The sequence below is a fragment of the Primulina huaijiensis genome, chromosome 16 (genome assembly GCF_012295235.1).
Source record: "Primulina huaijiensis isolate GDHJ02 chromosome 16, ASM1229523v2, whole genome shotgun sequence".
Lineage (NCBI taxonomy): Eukaryota > Viridiplantae > Streptophyta > Magnoliopsida > Lamiales > Gesneriaceae > Primulina > Primulina huaijiensis.
Genome location: NC_133321.1, coordinates 17144605 through 17161782, shown reverse-complemented (window position 1 = coordinate 17161782; position 17178 = coordinate 17144605). Strand labels below are relative to the sequence as shown.

The following is a 17178-nucleotide window of genomic DNA, read 5'->3' as shown; positions in this document are numbered from 1 at the left end:
ACCTTCATCAACTAGAAGCACATAATTCAACCTATTCGACAATGTTACTTTTTGGCAGATGGAGTTCAATTTCAAAAAATAAGTTTGTCCGAGGTCATGTTTTAAATTATTCCCAGTGAATGGCTGTGCTCATGCTAGTATACCGTACTTTGGACTGGAAGCTAGAGCCCTCTAACTTGATTTGCTCATATTTGCAGCATTGAAGTAATCTCTACAGCTTTCGAGGGTAAATCTGTTGTGAATAGGCAGGGGATGGTGTACAACGCAATATGGGAAGAACTTCAGGAGACAGTTCATGCTGTTGATCAGATAGTCTACAAGAACTCCTGAAGAAGCATAGGGGGAGTGATAGAATGCGACAGAATAGTTGCTATATCGTCTTAGTTATGTTATGATGCACCTGCACAGAATTGAGAAATTTATTGTGAACAAATCAATTCAGGTTAATCTGATAACGCATTATGCTACCTGTTTAAAAAGTATGTGTTAAGCTTATCAGCTTATGGTTCAAGAAGCCCGAGGAACGTGTGTTTTGTTGATCATATTTTCCTTTATGAGAATAATTCACAACCAACCATATAATCGAATATATGGTAATTGATATTTGCTCTTTCTTGATTGATCTGATGGACACAATCCTCATCATGGATACTGATAGCATTGCAGATAATCAGCAAAAGCATTTAAAATATTGCTGATGATCATGCAATGAATTCCAGGGGATAAAAATAGATAGTTATTGTGCAGGGAGATATTCTCAAGTTGCTTGCTGTTGGTTTGCATGCAATGATACATTTGAAGGTGGTGACCACCGTCAAGCAATGTTCACGCCTCATTCCATTAACAATCCCGAGTTCCTAAGCATGACAACAGCTTCTTTGGAATAAATTATAACTTCCAGGATTATCTTCTTGCCTCTCAATTGAGGATGATAACAGAATATAGAATATAGTCCTGCCCCTGGCCACCTCTGTCCTTGATGAAGGAGAACTCGTTTACGAGAAAACAAGTGCACATGCTTTCTATCTAAATCTAAATGAAGTAAAAGTACAAACGAATCGATGAATGACTTCAACTTATTGTAACCAGTATTGATTTTAAGTTCCAAGCTAATAATAGTATAGACGTGGTTTGAATAATATCACAAGGTTAAGATCAATATGGATGCTATATGAAGAAGAAAAAGGTGCGGTTTGTACTTAGGAAGCTTCATCTCTCCTTAAAGTGTTTCAGTATTACACGAGTTTTCTTTGTCTCGACCTAACGCTAGCTCTATCTCTTCAGATTTTGAGTGCACTCGAAAGATAGCAAGTTTACAAGGGAGACAGCTCAGATCCCAGTGATGTTGTTTTTAGTGCTGCCCAATTCAGGACTGATGAAGTAGAGGTAATCCTAGGCAACAAGAAGGAAAAGAATTCATGGGATTTTAAAGTTGTTGGTAGTTGGTTGGAGAGGTCATGGATCATATACAACCACCATTTGACAGTCATTGCACGGGTAGACATTTTTACATGTTAAAAATTGAGAATACATATAGTACGTTGATTGATATGAAAATTGCAGGTGCAGAGGAAGCACAGATTTAGATGCGTGATGAAGGGCAAGGACACTTTGAGCGTGACCGTGAGTCCGAATGTCGACTATTCCTTCGTGGTTGCGTTGGTGGTGATACTTGATCGAATCAACGATGGCATAGATGATTGAACTCTGGCTGCATTTGGATGGAGATATAATATAAGTTTACAATAACTTAGAATCTTGGTTTCCGTATAAAAAAAGAGCACTCTTGCTTAGACCTTAAGCTGCCAATGTGGCCATGGAAAAAAGAACAAGTTTCAAACTTGATAATGCCGCGTATAGAACGAGTAATTGAAAATGGTTGATGTCAATGTGTGACCCATCATTTATAAGTTTGACGTGTTCAATTTACTATTGAAGATGACATGGGAACAGATCCAACGACTTCCATCTTGACACCTTCCTTTTTCGAAGAAAGAAACTCTCAGACTTCTCCGTAAATTATGTTAATAATTATTATTATATAAAGGAAAAGGGTAACCTTATCGTATATTCGTTATCATTTTCCAATTTTCCGTAAATCCTATTATTCTGCGCCGATCTATATATCATCATTTGGTGTCCGTGTCGGCAGATAGAAACCTCCAAACTCACCGCAAGTGTTCTTGATCTTATCAGCAGATAAAACATACTTATGATGATGGGTGGATCGAGTTCTGCGCCAGGGCCCCAGCAGGTGGCGGTGATCAGCCCGCAGTTCTGCGTGAATTACCCAATCGATCTGACTATTGTGCGGAAGCTGATGACTCTGTCGGAGGGAAATTTTGGAGTTACCGATGTAAACGGTAACATAATGTTCAGAGTCAAAGGGAAACTCTTCAGCCTCCGTGATCGCCGCGTTTTGTACGATCTCGCCGGGAACCCCCTCATCACTTTTCACCAAAAGGTTATTTTTTTGTTCTTTCTCGTTTAATTTCTTGTGTTTGTGGGAAACTTTTATTCTAAAAAACGTTGTTTTATTGTTCCAGATGCTATCTGCACATAGAAGATGGGTGGTTTTTAGAGGAGATAGCACAGATTCAAAGGATCTTCTTTTCAGCGTGAAGAAATCTTCGCTCTTACAGATGAAGACGAAGCTAGATGTGTTCTTGGCTTCCAACCCCGGGGAGGAGTTGTGTGACTTCAGGATCGAAGGCAGCTGGTTCGAGAGATCCTGCGTCATATATGCTGGAAATTCTTCCAACATCATCGCACAGGTAAACGATTCCACAACACACAACATCAATTACATTAATGGTTCGCCGCCGCTGTTCGTCCATTCCAAGTTAAATAAAACATTATGTGTAACTACAACTTCATTCACGATTTTTTTTTTAATAATATATTATTTCCCTTTTTAAAATTTTATTTTGTTTATTGAGTTAGTTTTAAAACTGGAATTGATGCAGATGCACAGGAAACACAGTGCCCAAAGTATACTACTCGGGAAAGACACATTCGGGGTGACCGTGTATCCTAACGTGGATTACGCCTTCATTGTTGCGCTTGTTGTTATTCTTGAGGAGATCAACGAGGACAGATCTGGTGAAGACTGAGACAACAATTAGTGCCATTAGTTATGTTAGTTTTGAAAATTTATAATCTATTCTCTTCTTTCTGCGAGCCATTTCTAGTCTGTCCAGTAGAAAAATGAAAGATTACTCGTCTTTTCTTTCGCTTTAAAATTGCTAATACTTTCGAGTAAAAGCTAAGTTGATTGAAAGCCTTCCAATTAGAGTGCTGTCATTTATACTCTAAATACGGAACATAAGAGCTAACAGACATACCATAAGGTTAGCTTTTATAACAGTTCTAAGGTGAGCCCCTCCTCTTCCAGCCATTGATTCTGTCTACGAGCCTGTTGGAGTCTTCTTTTTTTGTGGTCCATACGAAGAAGTTTACTATGTGTAATGTTGTGTTGTGTTTAGGTTTTTACTTGAGTGAATTCTACTTTGATTGTACTGTTGAACTCCTACTTTATGATCATGATACTTTTTTTGTAAATTAATTTGCTGCTTTGTGTAAAACATATATATTCTTTTTAGTTTGCACTTGTGTTTATTCTTGGGATGATCGATCAAGTACCCATCTTTAGCAATATTCCATTTCAGAGAATCTATAGGTAGAATTGGAGAAGAAGCTCAAATGATTTCAAAAATGTTAAGACGATGCTAATTAAATATTGAAAAGAAAATTGACGATCAATTAATTTGTATATAAGTGCCTAAAAAATCATTAATTGGTAGTTTTTTTTCTTTTAATTTTTTTTATACAATCGGTGGCTTATTTTAAATCTAGTCATTGAAGCTTCATATTGTCACCTTTCACATATCTATACTATTTTATTTATACTATTTTACTAAAGTTGAGGACATAATAGTAACTACATAAGAAAGGATACCAATTTTTTCTTCTGATTTTATCGTTATATGATATTAATATTACAATTTTGTTTTTTTTTAAAAAAAAAATTTTAATACAATGTTATTTTATTTTTTTTATTTCAACAATTCAAATATCAATTTAGTCTCTCTATAATTTGTCAAATTTCGCTTTAGTACATCGATAATGATAAAACGACTGTATACACACGCATCGCGTGTGCAGAATAACTAGTATTTATTAATGCAATGAATCAACTCGATTTATATTTTTAATAAATAAATAATATTTTTTTATAGATCGATCAGATTAGAGATACGTCTCACAAACTTGATCCGTTAGATTTCATAAAAGTTTTTGTCATTGTTAGTTTACTCATTGGATATATTTTCATTCCATGCTTATATCTTATCGGAACTTATAAATAATATACTAAATTTGAAAATTTAATAGCAAATGAACATACTGTTGATGAGCGTTACTTAGTTTGAAGTAATTAGTTTCGATTACAAAATAATGTCATTCCTTAAAAAAATTACGAATTTGTTCCAATAACAAAAATTAAATCTAAAAAAATCTTATATAAATCCAACCCTAATTTTTTAAAATTTTAATAGAAATTTGTAATTATTTATATGTTAATTAATTTAACTTCAAAAAATTTAATTAAAAAATGATTCTTGAAAAAAAAATTGATTTACACACATAAAGTGCATGCATTTCACTCAGAATAATACCTCAATGTGTTATGTTTAATTGATTAATTACACATAATTTTATTTTAATTAATAAATTCAAATAATTAATGAATATATTGTATTAAAACATGAAATTATTATTATTATTATTATATATGGAAAAATGGTAATAGTAAGTGACAGAAGGGGGCAAAAATAGAGTAGAGTGAGATTTGACTTGGAAGCCACAGACTTATCCAACTCAGGTAGGTAAGCCGGCCGGCGATTTGTCTGCTCACCTTCTCCGTCATTCACTGCCACTACCATGGCGGGAATCCCGACTTTCAATTCCCATTCATTCCGCCCACTATCTTCGTCTCTTTGCTTCAAACCCCGCCCATTATTCCTTCTCACTCAACTCAGAAACCCCTCCCGCCGACTTACGTTTCCCAGTATGCTAAAGCGGAAGCTTTTCAACTTTTCTTTCACCTATTTATAGCCCTGATCTCATCTTTTCATTTTGCTTGCAGGAATATATGCGTTGTCGAGCAATGACATTAAAGTTGGCCTCAACATTGAAGTGGATGGAGCTCCTTGGCGGGTTCTTGGTAATTTTTATTCCTTTTGTCTTATGCTTGGTTTTCAATTTTGTTTATCACACAATGTGTGGAATTAACCCATTGCCTTTAATTTGACTTTCACTTTTTTTTTACTTGACAATTCTTGATGACATATATCATGGTTTATAATTCTTATTTGGTTAGTTTTCGATTCATAATTTCATTAGTCATCTTGAATTTGCTATGTGTGCATTCTTTAGAGTTTCTCCATGTCAAGCCTGGCAAAGGCGCAGCGTACGTGAGGACCACATTGCGCAACTATGTGACAGGGAACCAAGTCGACAGAACTTTCAGAGCTGGAAGTAAAGTAAAAACTTTATGGTCGTTTGTTATGTACTCATTATTTCTTGTTATTTTACTCTATCGAAGTAAATATATCATCTGGTGAACGCTTTTGAGCTTGGATGTAAGTACATGTTCACAATGGAGTTGTATAGGTAGAGGAGGTCTAAGGTTGGTATTTGTTGGAATCTAATTTTAAAACAAGTGACTGAACGAAAATTACTCACAGAATTACCTCAATGAAATACCATTTGAAGCTTGAAAGTGGATTGATTCAACAATGAATGCCATTTACAAGGGAAAGAAAAGATTAATTCCCTAGCACCTAGCACACGGTAGTCATAACTGAAAATATATACTCAAGTAGCTCAACAATCCCCTCTTAACAGACTCTAGCCATATTTTATGTGATTTCCTCCACCCGCACACCCTTTTCTCCCTCACCGACCTTTCTAGCATATTCTTGATATATTGGAGACTTGTATCGAAATTCTTGGCCTAACTTATTTAGGACCATAACAGTGTGATCATGGGATTGAAACATCCAGAGCATTATATGACCTACATATTTGGGGCAGTTAAATTTGCGCTGGTTGGATACTAATAGATATCATTACATCAAGCCAGAAAATCTTTTGTTCTGTGGAAACTTGAGTTTGAGCTTTCCATATTAGCTGCTTTATTGCTAATGTTATTTTTCTCCTGATTTTATACAGTTAGAAGCAGCAGATATAGTGAAAGAAACCAAGCAATACACTTACAAAGATGGTGTTCAATATGTCTTCATGGACTTGGTAAGTTGTTAGTGCTTTCAATTTCGTTAAATGGTGTGTTTATTAATTTTTCTTATCCAGCTTTTCGCCATCAAAATTGGAGCCGTAGAAGTGATAATATTCAGATTTAGTGCAATAATCCTCTGTTTGAATAAATAAACCTAACTATGACGAGGAAGATGCTCGTCTTCAAATCGACATGTAATTATGGTTTTGGGTCCAAAATGATAGGTAAAATATGTTAACTCTTGTTAGGTTTCAATGGAAACATGCCCACCTTCTGTTGGATTTAATATATTATCATAAGGAATTTGTCCGTCAATTTTCATTTTTAGTTCACTCCTTTTATTCATTGCTCAAATCATCTAGTTTGGACACTTGTTTGTCAACCCAACCTTCTTAACTCCTAATATATGAGCAAAATCTATATTTTCTGTCTTTTGAACACCAATCACACCATCTAATTTTACTATATAATCTACTGGACATATAAGTATGTGGTGATGACTGGAAAATGCTAGTCTTCATTGACGCATGGACTGTGGTACTAATTGGGTCGTGAGATTGATGAAATGCATGGAATTCATTTCAGACAACATATGAGGAATACCGTCTGGATGAGGCAGAAGTTGGAGATAAATCGAAGTGGCTAAAGGAGGGAATGGACTGCAATTTGCTTTTCTGGAATAACAAGGTACCTTCTAAACGTCGACTGTTTTGTTTTCGTTATCCGAGATGCAAAAAGCTACAAAACACAAATAATGAATTATCATCCCTTGTCGAAGGTTATTGATTTCGAGCTCCCTATCACAGTGAAGTTAACTGTGGTTGAAGTTGATCCTGGACTCAGAGGTGATACAGCCCAAGGTACTTGATACTAGATGCATGCTTTATTGGTTTTAAAAGTAATTTTTGTGTTGTTTTAGTGTTCTTTATTCAAAATGCTTTATATGTATTTGTTGTTTATATTGGGGGATTGCAGGTGGATCTAAACCCGCGACTCTTGACACCGGTGCTGTGGTTAGCGTCCCATTGTTCATAGACAAAGGCGAGGAAATTTTGATAGATACCAGAACTGGGCAGTACATGAGCCGTGCATAGATCTCATTTATGTGGAAGTAGCGACATCAGAGAAAATCCAGTTGAGGGAAATTAGATATAGATTTTGTTTTGAAAGAGATATTCTACCACCCATTAATTCTTATCATTATCATCATTGATCACTATAGTAACGTATTGGCGCATGTATTTTCTCGATAACTTCTGACTATTTTCTCACACCATTACTCACAATGCAGATATTGGATGTATATTTAATCAGCAGTCGGTGGAAGCAACCAAACTAATTATAATATCCTAAAATAATAGATGTACATCAGAGAAGAAAATGAGATATTAAATAATGAAACCTTCTCTTTTTGTGGGAGTGGAATATGAAAGGCCATGCAAGAAGAAAAAGGACAATACAGAGAAGAATGAAATGGGGAAAAGAACAAGTTACAAATATTCTTTGGATAGTTATTTGCAACGGATTACAACAAAATGAGACCACAAAATCTGATCTTCCCTTCAAACAGACGAGAGCCTGATCAGATTCTTAATGATCTGCTGCATGTTTTCCAGAAGAACGGGTCCTTCGGATTTGGGGGAGCATTTTTGCTTGAACTCGATTTTTTCCCAAGAATTGGTCCCAACATCTTCTTCATCACCTTCCGGAAACCCGACTGTCGGCCTCTTGGCTTCGAAACCAGGCAACGCTGAGCAGCTGCCTCGGAAGGGCAACGCCCTAGAATGGCTTGGTTTAGCTGCACCTCAAAGGAACGCCGCTCGTACTGATCCACCAACGTGCTGTATTCATCACCAAACCTCCTCAAAGTCGCTTCCATTTTAGAATCTAAATTCTTCACTTCCACTGAGATTTGCAAGAGAGACACTGATTTATATCTTGGGAAAGATGCGCCTTGAAAATTATGCATATTGTCATTAATTTCATTAAATTTTGATTTTCAAAATTCACATTAATTCCTTTGTGCTTTAGCACCTTCATTTAATTACAAAAGCTAGCTAGTCCTCATACGCGTTAGTTAGTCTATACTCCATCTGGAATATATCAATTTCTTTGTTTTGAATTTTGATGATTAATTCGCATGGAACCAAATAAAGATGTTTTTTTGTGTGCGTAAAATTAGTATTTGATTAAGGTAAATTTAATAAATCACAACAATGTGTATGACAGCTTTATAAAACAAAGGGCAACCATTTCAAATATTTGGTTTGGAAAAAAATTGAGTAGTTTCGATGAACAATTACAAATAATGATTAATTTGAAAAGGAATTATGCTTTAATTGAAGCAAGAATAGAGAAGAAAACTGGAAAATAAAGCTGTGCATGTTTTCAAGCATTTTATGCTTTCTTGTCTGATGAGAATTCTTTTAGTGCACCTCGATTAATACCAGTCTTATTCAACACAAAAGTCTTGCGACATCATGTTCAGATGCATGTAGAGACAGACAGATTCAGGAAATAAAGTTAGGGTCGATTTGAACTTAATATGATGAGCCATATATTATCAACAAAGAAATACTACGAAGTAATACAACATATTACGTCGGCCAACTTCGTTCATCCGCGCTACCGATTCCTCGAAAACGACCTTGTTTCCATCCACAGCCACATATAAATCATCTCTCCATTGATTCAAACCTAGATATTTCAGTCTTGTAAAGGTAAAATAGTTTGTTTATCACTTTTGCTTTTGGAATGAAATCGAGAAATATTGTGCATTTTATGTTAAAAATGTATATATATAATAGGAAACAGTGATAAAAAAATTTATGCATGAAAATTTGAACAATATAATATATCATGTTAGACCATGTGCATGTTTTTTAAGCATTTAAAGGTAGCAAGAAGCATACGCTAAGATAGTCTTTTGCTATCCAGGAGATTGCTGCATTTTTGTCCAGAGATGAGTGAAGTGCTTTCACGAGACTAATTCCTCGTGTTCTGTATTGTTCTTTGATTTTCTCAAAAAGCAAGCGTACATCTATCTCGAAATAATACGTACATGTAATATGTTCAAGAACCAGAATTCTAATAGCCGCAGCATACATTTATATATATAGGCAAGGCAACCATTACAAATTTTACTTGTGGTATAACATAAAGAATGTGGAGGAGATGACTACAAACAAATAAATCCAATCCCAACGCCACTGTGCGATGGATGGCCTTTCATCTTTCTCCTCCTCCCTTACATTCTCCTGTAAATAAATTAAATTCATGTAACATAAATCGCCGTTACATTGTAAACTTGAATCGGAATATCTACAAATCTAAGGCGACATTTCAATTGTCTTTGCTTGACTTTCTTTCAACACCTTCTCTTGTTCCTTTTCTCTCAGTGATTTAACTGGAGATATTCTCTATAAACATCAACAACAGAAACAAAGTATCACTAAAATTTCGATTCGTGACACCCATAAAACATTCAGTTATTCAAGATTCATCAAGCTAAATGAGGGGAGAAAAAAAAAACTTACCATGCAAGATAATCTGATCTCTTTCAAACGGTACAACCGATCAACTTCCATCTCCAGCTGTTTTTGGTCTTCCCATCTATTAATAATTCCCTTCATGTGGGAATCCAGCATCATCCCCCTCTGCCTGAGGACTTCATCGGTATTTTCCCTGTCAACCGTCAATCTCTCGAGCTTCTCACGGATGGCGCTGAGCTCCTGGGCAAGCGAGGAATCGAAGCATTGGATCATGGGATGAATGTTCTCCTTGTTGGAGATGTCGACACATTGCGAAGACTTAGGCTTCGCATTAGTATTAGTAGCCATATTGATGAGTGCATTAGTAGGGAATATATCGATCTTGGGCTGCAGAGCTTTGCGGTTGCTGCTTTGAGGAGATTGAACTACAGCTGCTGGCATATCGATGACGACGATGACGAATGACGAGATTTTTTTTCGTGTGTCTCAGTGTGTGTGAAAGTATAGTGGGAAGCCTTTTAATTAGAAGAGTTCCTTGGGAGTGGAGTGGGATCGGATTTGAATTTGAAAAGAGTGTGGCGGACTAACGGCTACTATTTATGAGGAGCAACTAAAGTCTCAGCTTCCTAATTCAAAGCATCTGCGCTCCAATTGATTAAATTCATAATAATATTCATTACGAGAACTAAGTTAAAATTAACACATAAATAGTAATAACACATTTTCCCTATACATCCAAGAGACCTATATAATTGAGTTAAAGGGACCAAGAGAACATTATTTCGGAATATAACCAATAACATATATTTGACCACCTTATTATGAAGATTATGTTTTATTGTTGGCAAAAATTTGTGTGAGACGGTCTCACGGGTCGTATTTTGTGAGATGAATCTCTTATTTGGGTCATTCATGAAAAAGTATTACTTTTTATTGTGAATATCGTTAGGGTTGACTCGTCTCACGGATAAAGATTCGCGAAACCGTCTCACAAGAAACCTATTCTTTATTATTTTATTAATAATAATTTATGTGTATAATTTTTAAAAAACTAAAAATATTTTTCACATAAAAATTTATGGGACGGGCCCATGAGGTATACAAGAAGGAATTGTTAAAAATTTATAATGATATGCATGGTTGTTTTCTTTCGCTCCACATATGTATGGTAATTGTGGATAAACCTTTGAATGACGCGACGCACACCCATCTTGAAACATTACTTCGTTTGGGGATTGGAGAGCCATTGATGATGGCTTCTCTTCTGTCCCCGGGTGTAACTTCATTTACCTATCACTCCAAACCATCCATCTACTTCTTCAAAACCCCCATTTCAGTTTCTTGTAAAAGGAATTCCATCAAATGCAATTCATTTCTTGATGACATTTCTCAGGGCTTGTTAAATGATTCCCTTCATCTGGACCGGTTTGCTGCTTTCCAGCGGCTCCAAAGTGCTGCCGGGGAGCTGCCAGAAGTTCAAAAATGGGAGATACTCATTTTTTCTGGTCTCGTTTGGATTTACCTGACTGCTAGGCCCGGAGTTCTTATGGGAGCGATCGATGCGTATATTTTCGCCATTCTGCAACTGGGATTGGACAGTTTACTAGGGAGAAGGAATCTAAAGAGAAGGGATTTTTTGGTTGGTGATAGATTGGGTGAAGGGTCGTTTGGTGTTGTTTACTCTGGACTGATCGTTCCCAAGAACGTAAATGTGGATCAAAGTCTGACCAAACGAGCGAGTGCGAAAGCTGTTCGGCTCAAACAAGGGCTGAAAGATAAAGTTATTCTCAAGAAGGTTTACCCATTAATTCTATATGAGTATATTTTACATGTGCATTTCTTTCATGGGTTTGTGCGTCGCTCTTTGCCTTGTTGGAGATAATGCAGATAAGATATATGCTGATATGGATGTAGTGTATAGGTAAAGATTGGAGTTCAAGGTGCGGTGGAGTGTGGGGATTATGAGGAGTGGTTCAATTACAGACTGTCGAGAGCAGCTCCAGATACATGCGCTGAGTTTCTGGGCAGCTTTGTATCAGATACAACTGATACTCTGTATACAAAGGGTGAGAAATGGCTTGTCTGGAAATTTGAGGTACTTGATTCATAGTAACATATGATAGCTTGTTTTATGAATTCAAGATTTGGTTTCAATTTATGTTTTGAATTTGTATTCGTTCAGGGTGATCTAGACCTTGCCGATTACATGAATGATCGCGGGTTCCCATTGAATTTAGAGTCTCTGGTGTTTGGTCGCAAGCTGCAAGGCCTAGAGCCCAAAGAACGCAATGCGTTGATCATCAAACAGATAATGCGCCAGATCATTAGTTCCCTTAAGAAAATCCATGACACGGGGATCGTTCATCGAGATGTAAAGCCATCCAACTTGGTTGTCACGAAAAATGGACGAATAAAACTCATTGATTTCGGTGCAGCAACAGACTTACGAATAGGGAAAAACTATGTCCCCGACCGTGGGCTGCTAGACCCTGATTATTGTCCCCCCGAACTGTATGTAATGCCTGAAGAAACCCCAAAACCACCACCGGAGCCCATTGCTGCGCTGATGTCCCCAATCTTGTGGCAACTTAACAGTCCTGATCTATTTGACATGTACTCGGCAGGCATAGTGTTGGTGCAAATGGCTATACCAAGCTTAAGGTCGAAAGCGGGATTGAAGAACTTTAACTTGGAATTGAAGGGAGTGGGCTATGACTTGAATAGATGGAGGGAGAAGAGTAGGACGAGGGCCGACCTCTCCATACTCGATCTCGATTCGGGGCGAGGCTGGGATTTGGCCTCGAAACTGATAACTCCGAGAAGTTCCTTGAGGCGTGGGCGTCTATCCGCGTCAGCTGCTCTAAGGCATCCTTATTTTTTGTTGGGTGCGGATCAAGCTGCTTCCCTTATCTCCAAACTCACTGTAATCAAACGCTGAATCCATGCGTACATCTACGCGTGATACTCGATACTTGGATAATTCCATTCATATTGTCGTCAATATCTCCTCCGCCTCTAATCTCTCACTATTTATCATTCTAGTGCGACTCATAGACCACATTATTATTTGTATTCTTTATTATTCATCCATAGTTCTTACTTACTATCTTTAAGCTTGTCACAATGCGATTGGGGGTGCATACATGTTGAATTTAATATCCAGTATGTTGAATTTTGAAAACTTATCATGTTGATCTAAAAAATATATAAAGTCAGTAGGGTATTAATAACAAAACAAAAACTCGTGTTAGACGGTCTCACGGGTCGTATTTTGTGAGACGAATCTTTTATTTGGATCATCAATGAAAAAATATTACTTTTTATGTTAAGAGTATTACTTTTTATTATGAATATGGTTGGTTGACCCGTCTCACAATAAAAATTCATGAAATCATATCAGAAGAGATCTACTTCGATAACAATTACGAATTGAAAATGAGACAACAGTCCATATTTACTGCTAGCTAGCTAATAGGGATCATATTGTGGAAACGCTACCAGCATTCCGGTTTAGGACGTGAAGTTGCAAACTTTGTGGGCTGGGCTGGATGACCGACCCAGAGCAGGCCCATTGACAGATATTCTTGGTGGCGTTGATTGGACTTGGGGCCCACACAAGTCTGCTTTCGTAAAGAATGTGCACCTCCTTTGTTTCCTATATATATCCTTGACGCGTTCTTCAATTAAAATAATAATAAATAGCCACCCAATCAACTATTATAATATTAATATTATTATATATATCGCATATTTGTATTTTGACCCTCGTAAAAACAACATTAATAGACTAAACAACTGTAGATATCTATCTAACAGATTGAGTATTAAATTTAAACTTAACCTTTTGACTTTCTATTCTTAAACATCTATTTATAAATATATATTTTGCCCTCAAATATCTATAATAAATGCAGCATGGGATTGGAAAATATTTGAATTTTCTTAAAAATATATGTGCCTTTTACCAAGTTGGGTACATGATTCATTGGGTTAATTTGAAAATTTTTCAACGAAATCACAGGCAACCTGCCTGCCTGTCATGGATAGAAAATTATGGTTTATTTCATTTTAGTCAAGACTTTTTCGCAATCAATTAATTCACTTTATAAATAAATCTAAATATATATGTGTCTATACAATAATATAATTATGAAGTGAACCCGTCCTCTCTGATAATAGACAGAGAGAGGAAGGGGAAGAGACTTCCACACCACATTTCTCTCTGTTTTTTAAAAATAAAAATAAAAATAAAAAAATTTTACTGTTCTACTGCAATACAAGCAAAGCTTTTCTTACAATTTCTTCGAGTGCTGCTGTTTCGTTTCAGGTACTCTTGGTGTTTTTTAGATTAGATTAGATTAGATTTGTGTTTTGTCTTTGAATATATTTATATTTATGGTTTGTGATGGATCTGGTATTGCTGCGGCATTCTGAACTACAAGCAGATCTCGTTCCTTGATTTTTAAATTTTTTTTTTCTCTGTTAGTTAATTCTAGTCTTTGATTGGGGTGGATTTCCAGTCGTCGATGAGGAACCGCAGTAGTCCATGGATCTTGGTGGCCCTTAGTTTTCACCTGCTGCCATTTGTGATATCAGCAATCGATTATACACCCACGGAGAAGATTTTCATGAGCTGTGGAGGTCCCCCTGACTCTACCGACTACGATGGTCGAAAATGGACGTCAGATGTTGGCTCAAAGTTCATGTTAACGAGCAGCAACTCTTTGACCGCCACCGCGGCCACACAGAAACCCTCCGTCCCCCAAGTACCTTACATGACAGCTCGAATATTCCAATCTGATTTCACCTACAGTTTCCCTGTGGCACCAGGCCGTAAGTTTATTCGTTTGTATTTCTATCCCGCTTCCTACGGTGGATTGAATGCTGTCAATGGTCTGTTCTCGGTGACTTGTGGGCCCTATACTCTTATGAAGAATTTCAGCGCCGCTCAAACCACCGAGGCCTTGAATTATGATTATATGATGAAGGAGTTCTCTGTTAATGTCGCATCTGAGGTTTTGAATATAACATTCATGCCGTCCCGTGATACTTCTAACTCATATGCATTCGTGAATGGGATCGAGGTTGTTTCGCATCCTGATATATATAATTCAGATGGAACGGATGTTGTTGTAGGTCAATCCACTGGATTCACTATTGACAACACTACGGCTCTAGAGAATTTGTATCGGTTAAATGTGGGTGGAAACGACATTTCACCCTCCAAAGATACTGGTCTCTACAGGTCGTGGCGTGATGATTCGAGTTACATATTTAGTGCTGCCAATGGAGTTACTGAGGTCCCTGATCCAAATGTGACGGTTAGCTATCCTCCAGGATCGGCAACCTACATTGCCCCACTAGAAGTATACACTACTTTGAGATCAATGGGTCCGAATGCTTCTGTAAACCAGAACTACAATCTAACTTGGCTTTTCCTTGTTGACTCCGGCTTTTCTTATCTGGTTAGACTCCACTTCTGTGAGATAACGGACATTGTTTACAAAGTAAACCAAAGAGTTTTCAGCATCTTCATGAATAATCAGACTGCAGAACAAGGGGCAGATGTTATTGCCATGGCAGGTAGGAACGGTGTCCCTGTTCATAAGGATTATGTCGTTTTTGTTCCCACTGGACCGCCAATGCAGGATCTCTGGCTCGATCTACACCCTTTTATTTCCTCAAATCCCCAGTTCTATGATGCTATCTTGAATGGTCTTGAAATATTCAAAATAAATGATACCAAAGGGTATCTTGCTGGCCCGAATCCAACTCCACTCCCACAACCGAAAGTTGATACTCATGATGAATCTTCTGGATCTGTTCAATCTAAAAGTCACAAAGCAGTTATTGGAGGTGTTGGTGGAGGAATTGCCACACTTCTAGTTGTCGGTTTGATTATATGTATTGTTTCCCGCCAACGCCAAAAGCACAGAAAGGATCCCAGCACTAGTGATGGTTGGCTTCCGTTATCTTTGTATGGAAATTCACATTCATCCGGATCTGCGAAGACAAACACCACTGGAAGTAATGCTTCCTCACTTCCATCAAACCTTTGTCGCCACTTTTCATTTTCTGAGATCAAGGCTGCAACAAATGGCTTCGATGAGGCTCTTCTCCTCGGTGTTGGAGGTTTTGGTAAAGTTTATCGTGGAGAGATTGACAGTGGCACAAAGGTCGCCATTAAGCGTGGGAACCCACTCTCTGAACAAGGAGTGCATGAGTTCCAAACTGAGATCGAAATGCTCTCTAAACTTCGCCACCGTCACCTTGTATCTTTGATTGGGTATTGCGAAGAGAACTGTGAAATGATTCTTGTATATGATTATATGGCTTATGGAACTCTTAGGGAGCATCTTTACAAGACTCAAAAACCGCCACTGCCATGGAAGCAGAGGCTTGAGATTTGTATCGGTGCTGCCCGTGGTTTGCATTATCTGCACACCGGTGCAAAACACACCATCATCCATCGTGATGTCAAGACAACAAACATTCTCTTGGATGAGAAGTGGGTGGCAAAAGTTTCAGATTTTGGGCTGTCAAAAACAGGCCCCACTCTGGATAACACACATGTCAGCACAGTGGTGAAGGGTAGTTTCGGTTATCTGGATCCAGAGTACTTCAGAAGGCAGCAACTGACTGAAAAATCTGATGTATACTCATATGGAGTTGTACTTTTTGAAATCTTATGCGCTAGGCCGGCATTAAACCCTACACTTCCTAAGGAACAAGTTAGCTTAGCTGAGTGGGCACTGCATTGTCACAAGAAGGGAATTCTTGACCAGATTATCGATCCTTACCTTAAGGGTAAGATTGCACCGGAATGCTTGAAAAAAATTTCTGAGACTGCGGTGAAGTGTGTGTCTGATGTTGGAACTGAGAGACCTTCTATGGGCGATGTGTTGTGGAACCTTGAGTTTGCTCTGCAACTTCAGGAGAGTGCAGAGGAAAGTGAATCATTCGACGTTAAGAATACTACCAACTCATCCCCAGGTTTTGATGGAAACATAACGGATTCAAAAAGCAGTGGATTGTCAATGAGCATTGGTGGACGCAGCCTTGCCAGCGAAGACTCGGATGGGTTGACGCCAAGTGCAGTCTTTTCTCAGATAATGAATCCCAAAGGTCGCTAATTCCACGGAAAAAGGGTCGTGCATGTATCTCTATTGTTTTTGTTTGTTTATGTTTTGCTCAAATCTGAACCTCCAAGCATATTCTCGGCTTATGATGATCTGGTGAAAGATCAGTTGCTTTTACGTTTGTTGTTAAATCACGTGCTGATATTAATTGATTGAATGGTCTCATGCTCTAAAACTAATGTTTCATCGATCTCGGATACTTGGTTCCTACTACTGTGAGAATCAGACTGTATGAAATGAATGACATGGT

The 17178-nt window shown here is 37.5% G+C and overlaps 5 protein-coding genes across 6 annotated transcripts; 4 read left to right on the top strand and 1 right to left on the bottom strand.

Moving 5' to 3' along the window:
* Positions 1-2066: 2066 nt before the first annotated feature.
* Positions 2067-3155, top strand: LOC140960735 (protein LURP-one-related 15-like). Its single transcript, XM_073418984.1, has 3 exons — positions 2067-2464; positions 2547-2774; positions 2967-3155. Exons 1-3 carry the CDS (start codon positions 2213-2215, stop codon positions 3111-3113), a joined length of 627 nt encoding a protein of 208 aa, XP_073275085.1. The 5' UTR covers positions 2067-2212; the 3' UTR covers positions 3114-3155.
* A 1666-nt stretch (positions 3156-4821) lies between these two features.
* LOC140960803 (uncharacterized) lies at positions 4822-7609 on the top strand. The gene is made up of 7 exons (XM_073419084.1): positions 4822-5068; positions 5147-5224; positions 5437-5543; positions 6235-6312; positions 6884-6985; positions 7077-7158; positions 7274-7609. The coding sequence occupies exons 1-7, from the start codon at positions 4942-4944 to the stop codon at positions 7390-7392; spliced, it is 693 nt and encodes a 230-aa protein (XP_073275185.1). The 5' UTR covers positions 4822-4941; the 3' UTR covers positions 7393-7609.
* A 1639-nt stretch (positions 7610-9248) lies between these two features.
* On the bottom strand, positions 9249-10313 carry LOC140962041 (uncharacterized). Its single transcript, XM_073420885.1, has 2 exons — positions 9835-10313; positions 9249-9717 (listed from the first exon to the last, which is right to left on the bottom strand). The coding sequence occupies exons 1-2, from the start codon at positions 10228-10230 to the stop codon at positions 9628-9630; spliced, it is 486 nt and encodes a 161-aa protein (XP_073276986.1). The 5' UTR covers positions 10231-10313; the 3' UTR covers positions 9249-9627.
* A 623-nt stretch (positions 10314-10936) lies between these two features.
* LOC140962048 (serine/threonine-protein kinase STN8, chloroplastic) lies at positions 10937-12785 on the top strand. Its single transcript, XM_073420894.1, has 3 exons — positions 10937-11584; positions 11711-11884; positions 11972-12785. The coding sequence occupies exons 1-3, from the start codon at positions 10955-10957 to the stop codon at positions 12725-12727; spliced, it is 1560 nt and encodes a 519-aa protein (XP_073276995.1). The 5' UTR covers positions 10937-10954; the 3' UTR covers positions 12728-12785.
* Positions 12786-13957: 1172 nt separating this feature from the next.
* Positions 13958-17045, top strand: LOC140962006 (receptor-like protein kinase FERONIA). 2 transcript variants are annotated; one of them, XM_073420847.1, is made up of 2 exons: positions 13958-14116; positions 14310-17045. In XM_073420847.1, the coding sequence occupies exon 2, from the start codon at positions 14316-14318 to the stop codon at positions 16920-16922; it is 2607 nt and encodes an 868-aa protein (XP_073276948.1). In that variant the 5' UTR covers positions 13958-14116; positions 14310-14315; the 3' UTR covers positions 16923-17045. The 2 variants fall into 2 exon arrangements, with proteins under 2 accessions (XP_073276948.1, XP_073276949.1); XM_073420848.1 differs by having other exon boundaries at positions 14286-17045.
* The last annotated feature ends 133 nt before the right edge of the window (positions 17046-17178 follow it).

Excerpts from the sequence above, each read along its gene's own strand:
- LOC140960735 (XM_073418984.1), top strand. The coding sequence starts at position 2,213 with ATGATGATGGGTGGATCGAGTTCTGCGCCAGGGCCCCAGCAGGTGGCG. Across the intron at positions 2,465-2,546 it reads TCATCACTTTTCACCAAAAG|ATGCTATCTGCACATAGAAG; the intron begins GTTATTTTTTTG and ends TTATTGTTCCAG. Across the intron at positions 2,775-2,966 it reads CTTCCAACATCATCGCACAG|ATGCACAGGAAACACAGTGC; the intron begins GTAAACGATTCC and ends GAATTGATGCAG.
- LOC140960803 (XM_073419084.1), top strand. The coding sequence starts at position 4,942 with ATGGCGGGAATCCCGACTTTCAATTCCCATTCATTCCGCCCACTATCT. Across the intron at positions 5,225-5,436 it reads AGCTCCTTGGCGGGTTCTTG|AGTTTCTCCATGTCAAGCCT; the intron begins GTAATTTTTATT and ends TGCATTCTTTAG. Across the intron at positions 6,986-7,076 it reads TGCTTTTCTGGAATAACAAG|GTTATTGATTTCGAGCTCCC; the intron begins GTACCTTCTAAA and ends CCCTTGTCGAAG.
- LOC140962041 (XM_073420885.1), bottom strand. The coding sequence starts at position 10,230 with ATGCCAGCAGCTGTAGTTCAATCTCCTCAAAGCAGCAACCGCAAAGCT. Across the intron at positions 9,718-9,834 it reads AGATCAGATTATCTTGCATG|AGAATATCTCCAGTTAAATC; the intron begins GTAAGTTTTTTT and ends TGATGTTTATAG.
- LOC140962048 (XM_073420894.1), top strand. The coding sequence starts at position 10,955 with ATGGTAATTGTGGATAAACCTTTGAATGACGCGACGCACACCCATCTT. Across the intron at positions 11,585-11,710 it reads ATAAAGTTATTCTCAAGAAG|GTAAAGATTGGAGTTCAAGG; the intron begins GTTTACCCATTA and ends TGTAGTGTATAG. Across the intron at positions 11,885-11,971 it reads GGCTTGTCTGGAAATTTGAG|GGTGATCTAGACCTTGCCGA; the intron begins GTACTTGATTCA and ends GTATTCGTTCAG.
- LOC140962006 (XM_073420847.1), top strand. The coding sequence starts at position 14,316 with ATGAGGAACCGCAGTAGTCCATGGATCTTGGTGGCCCTTAGTTTTCAC.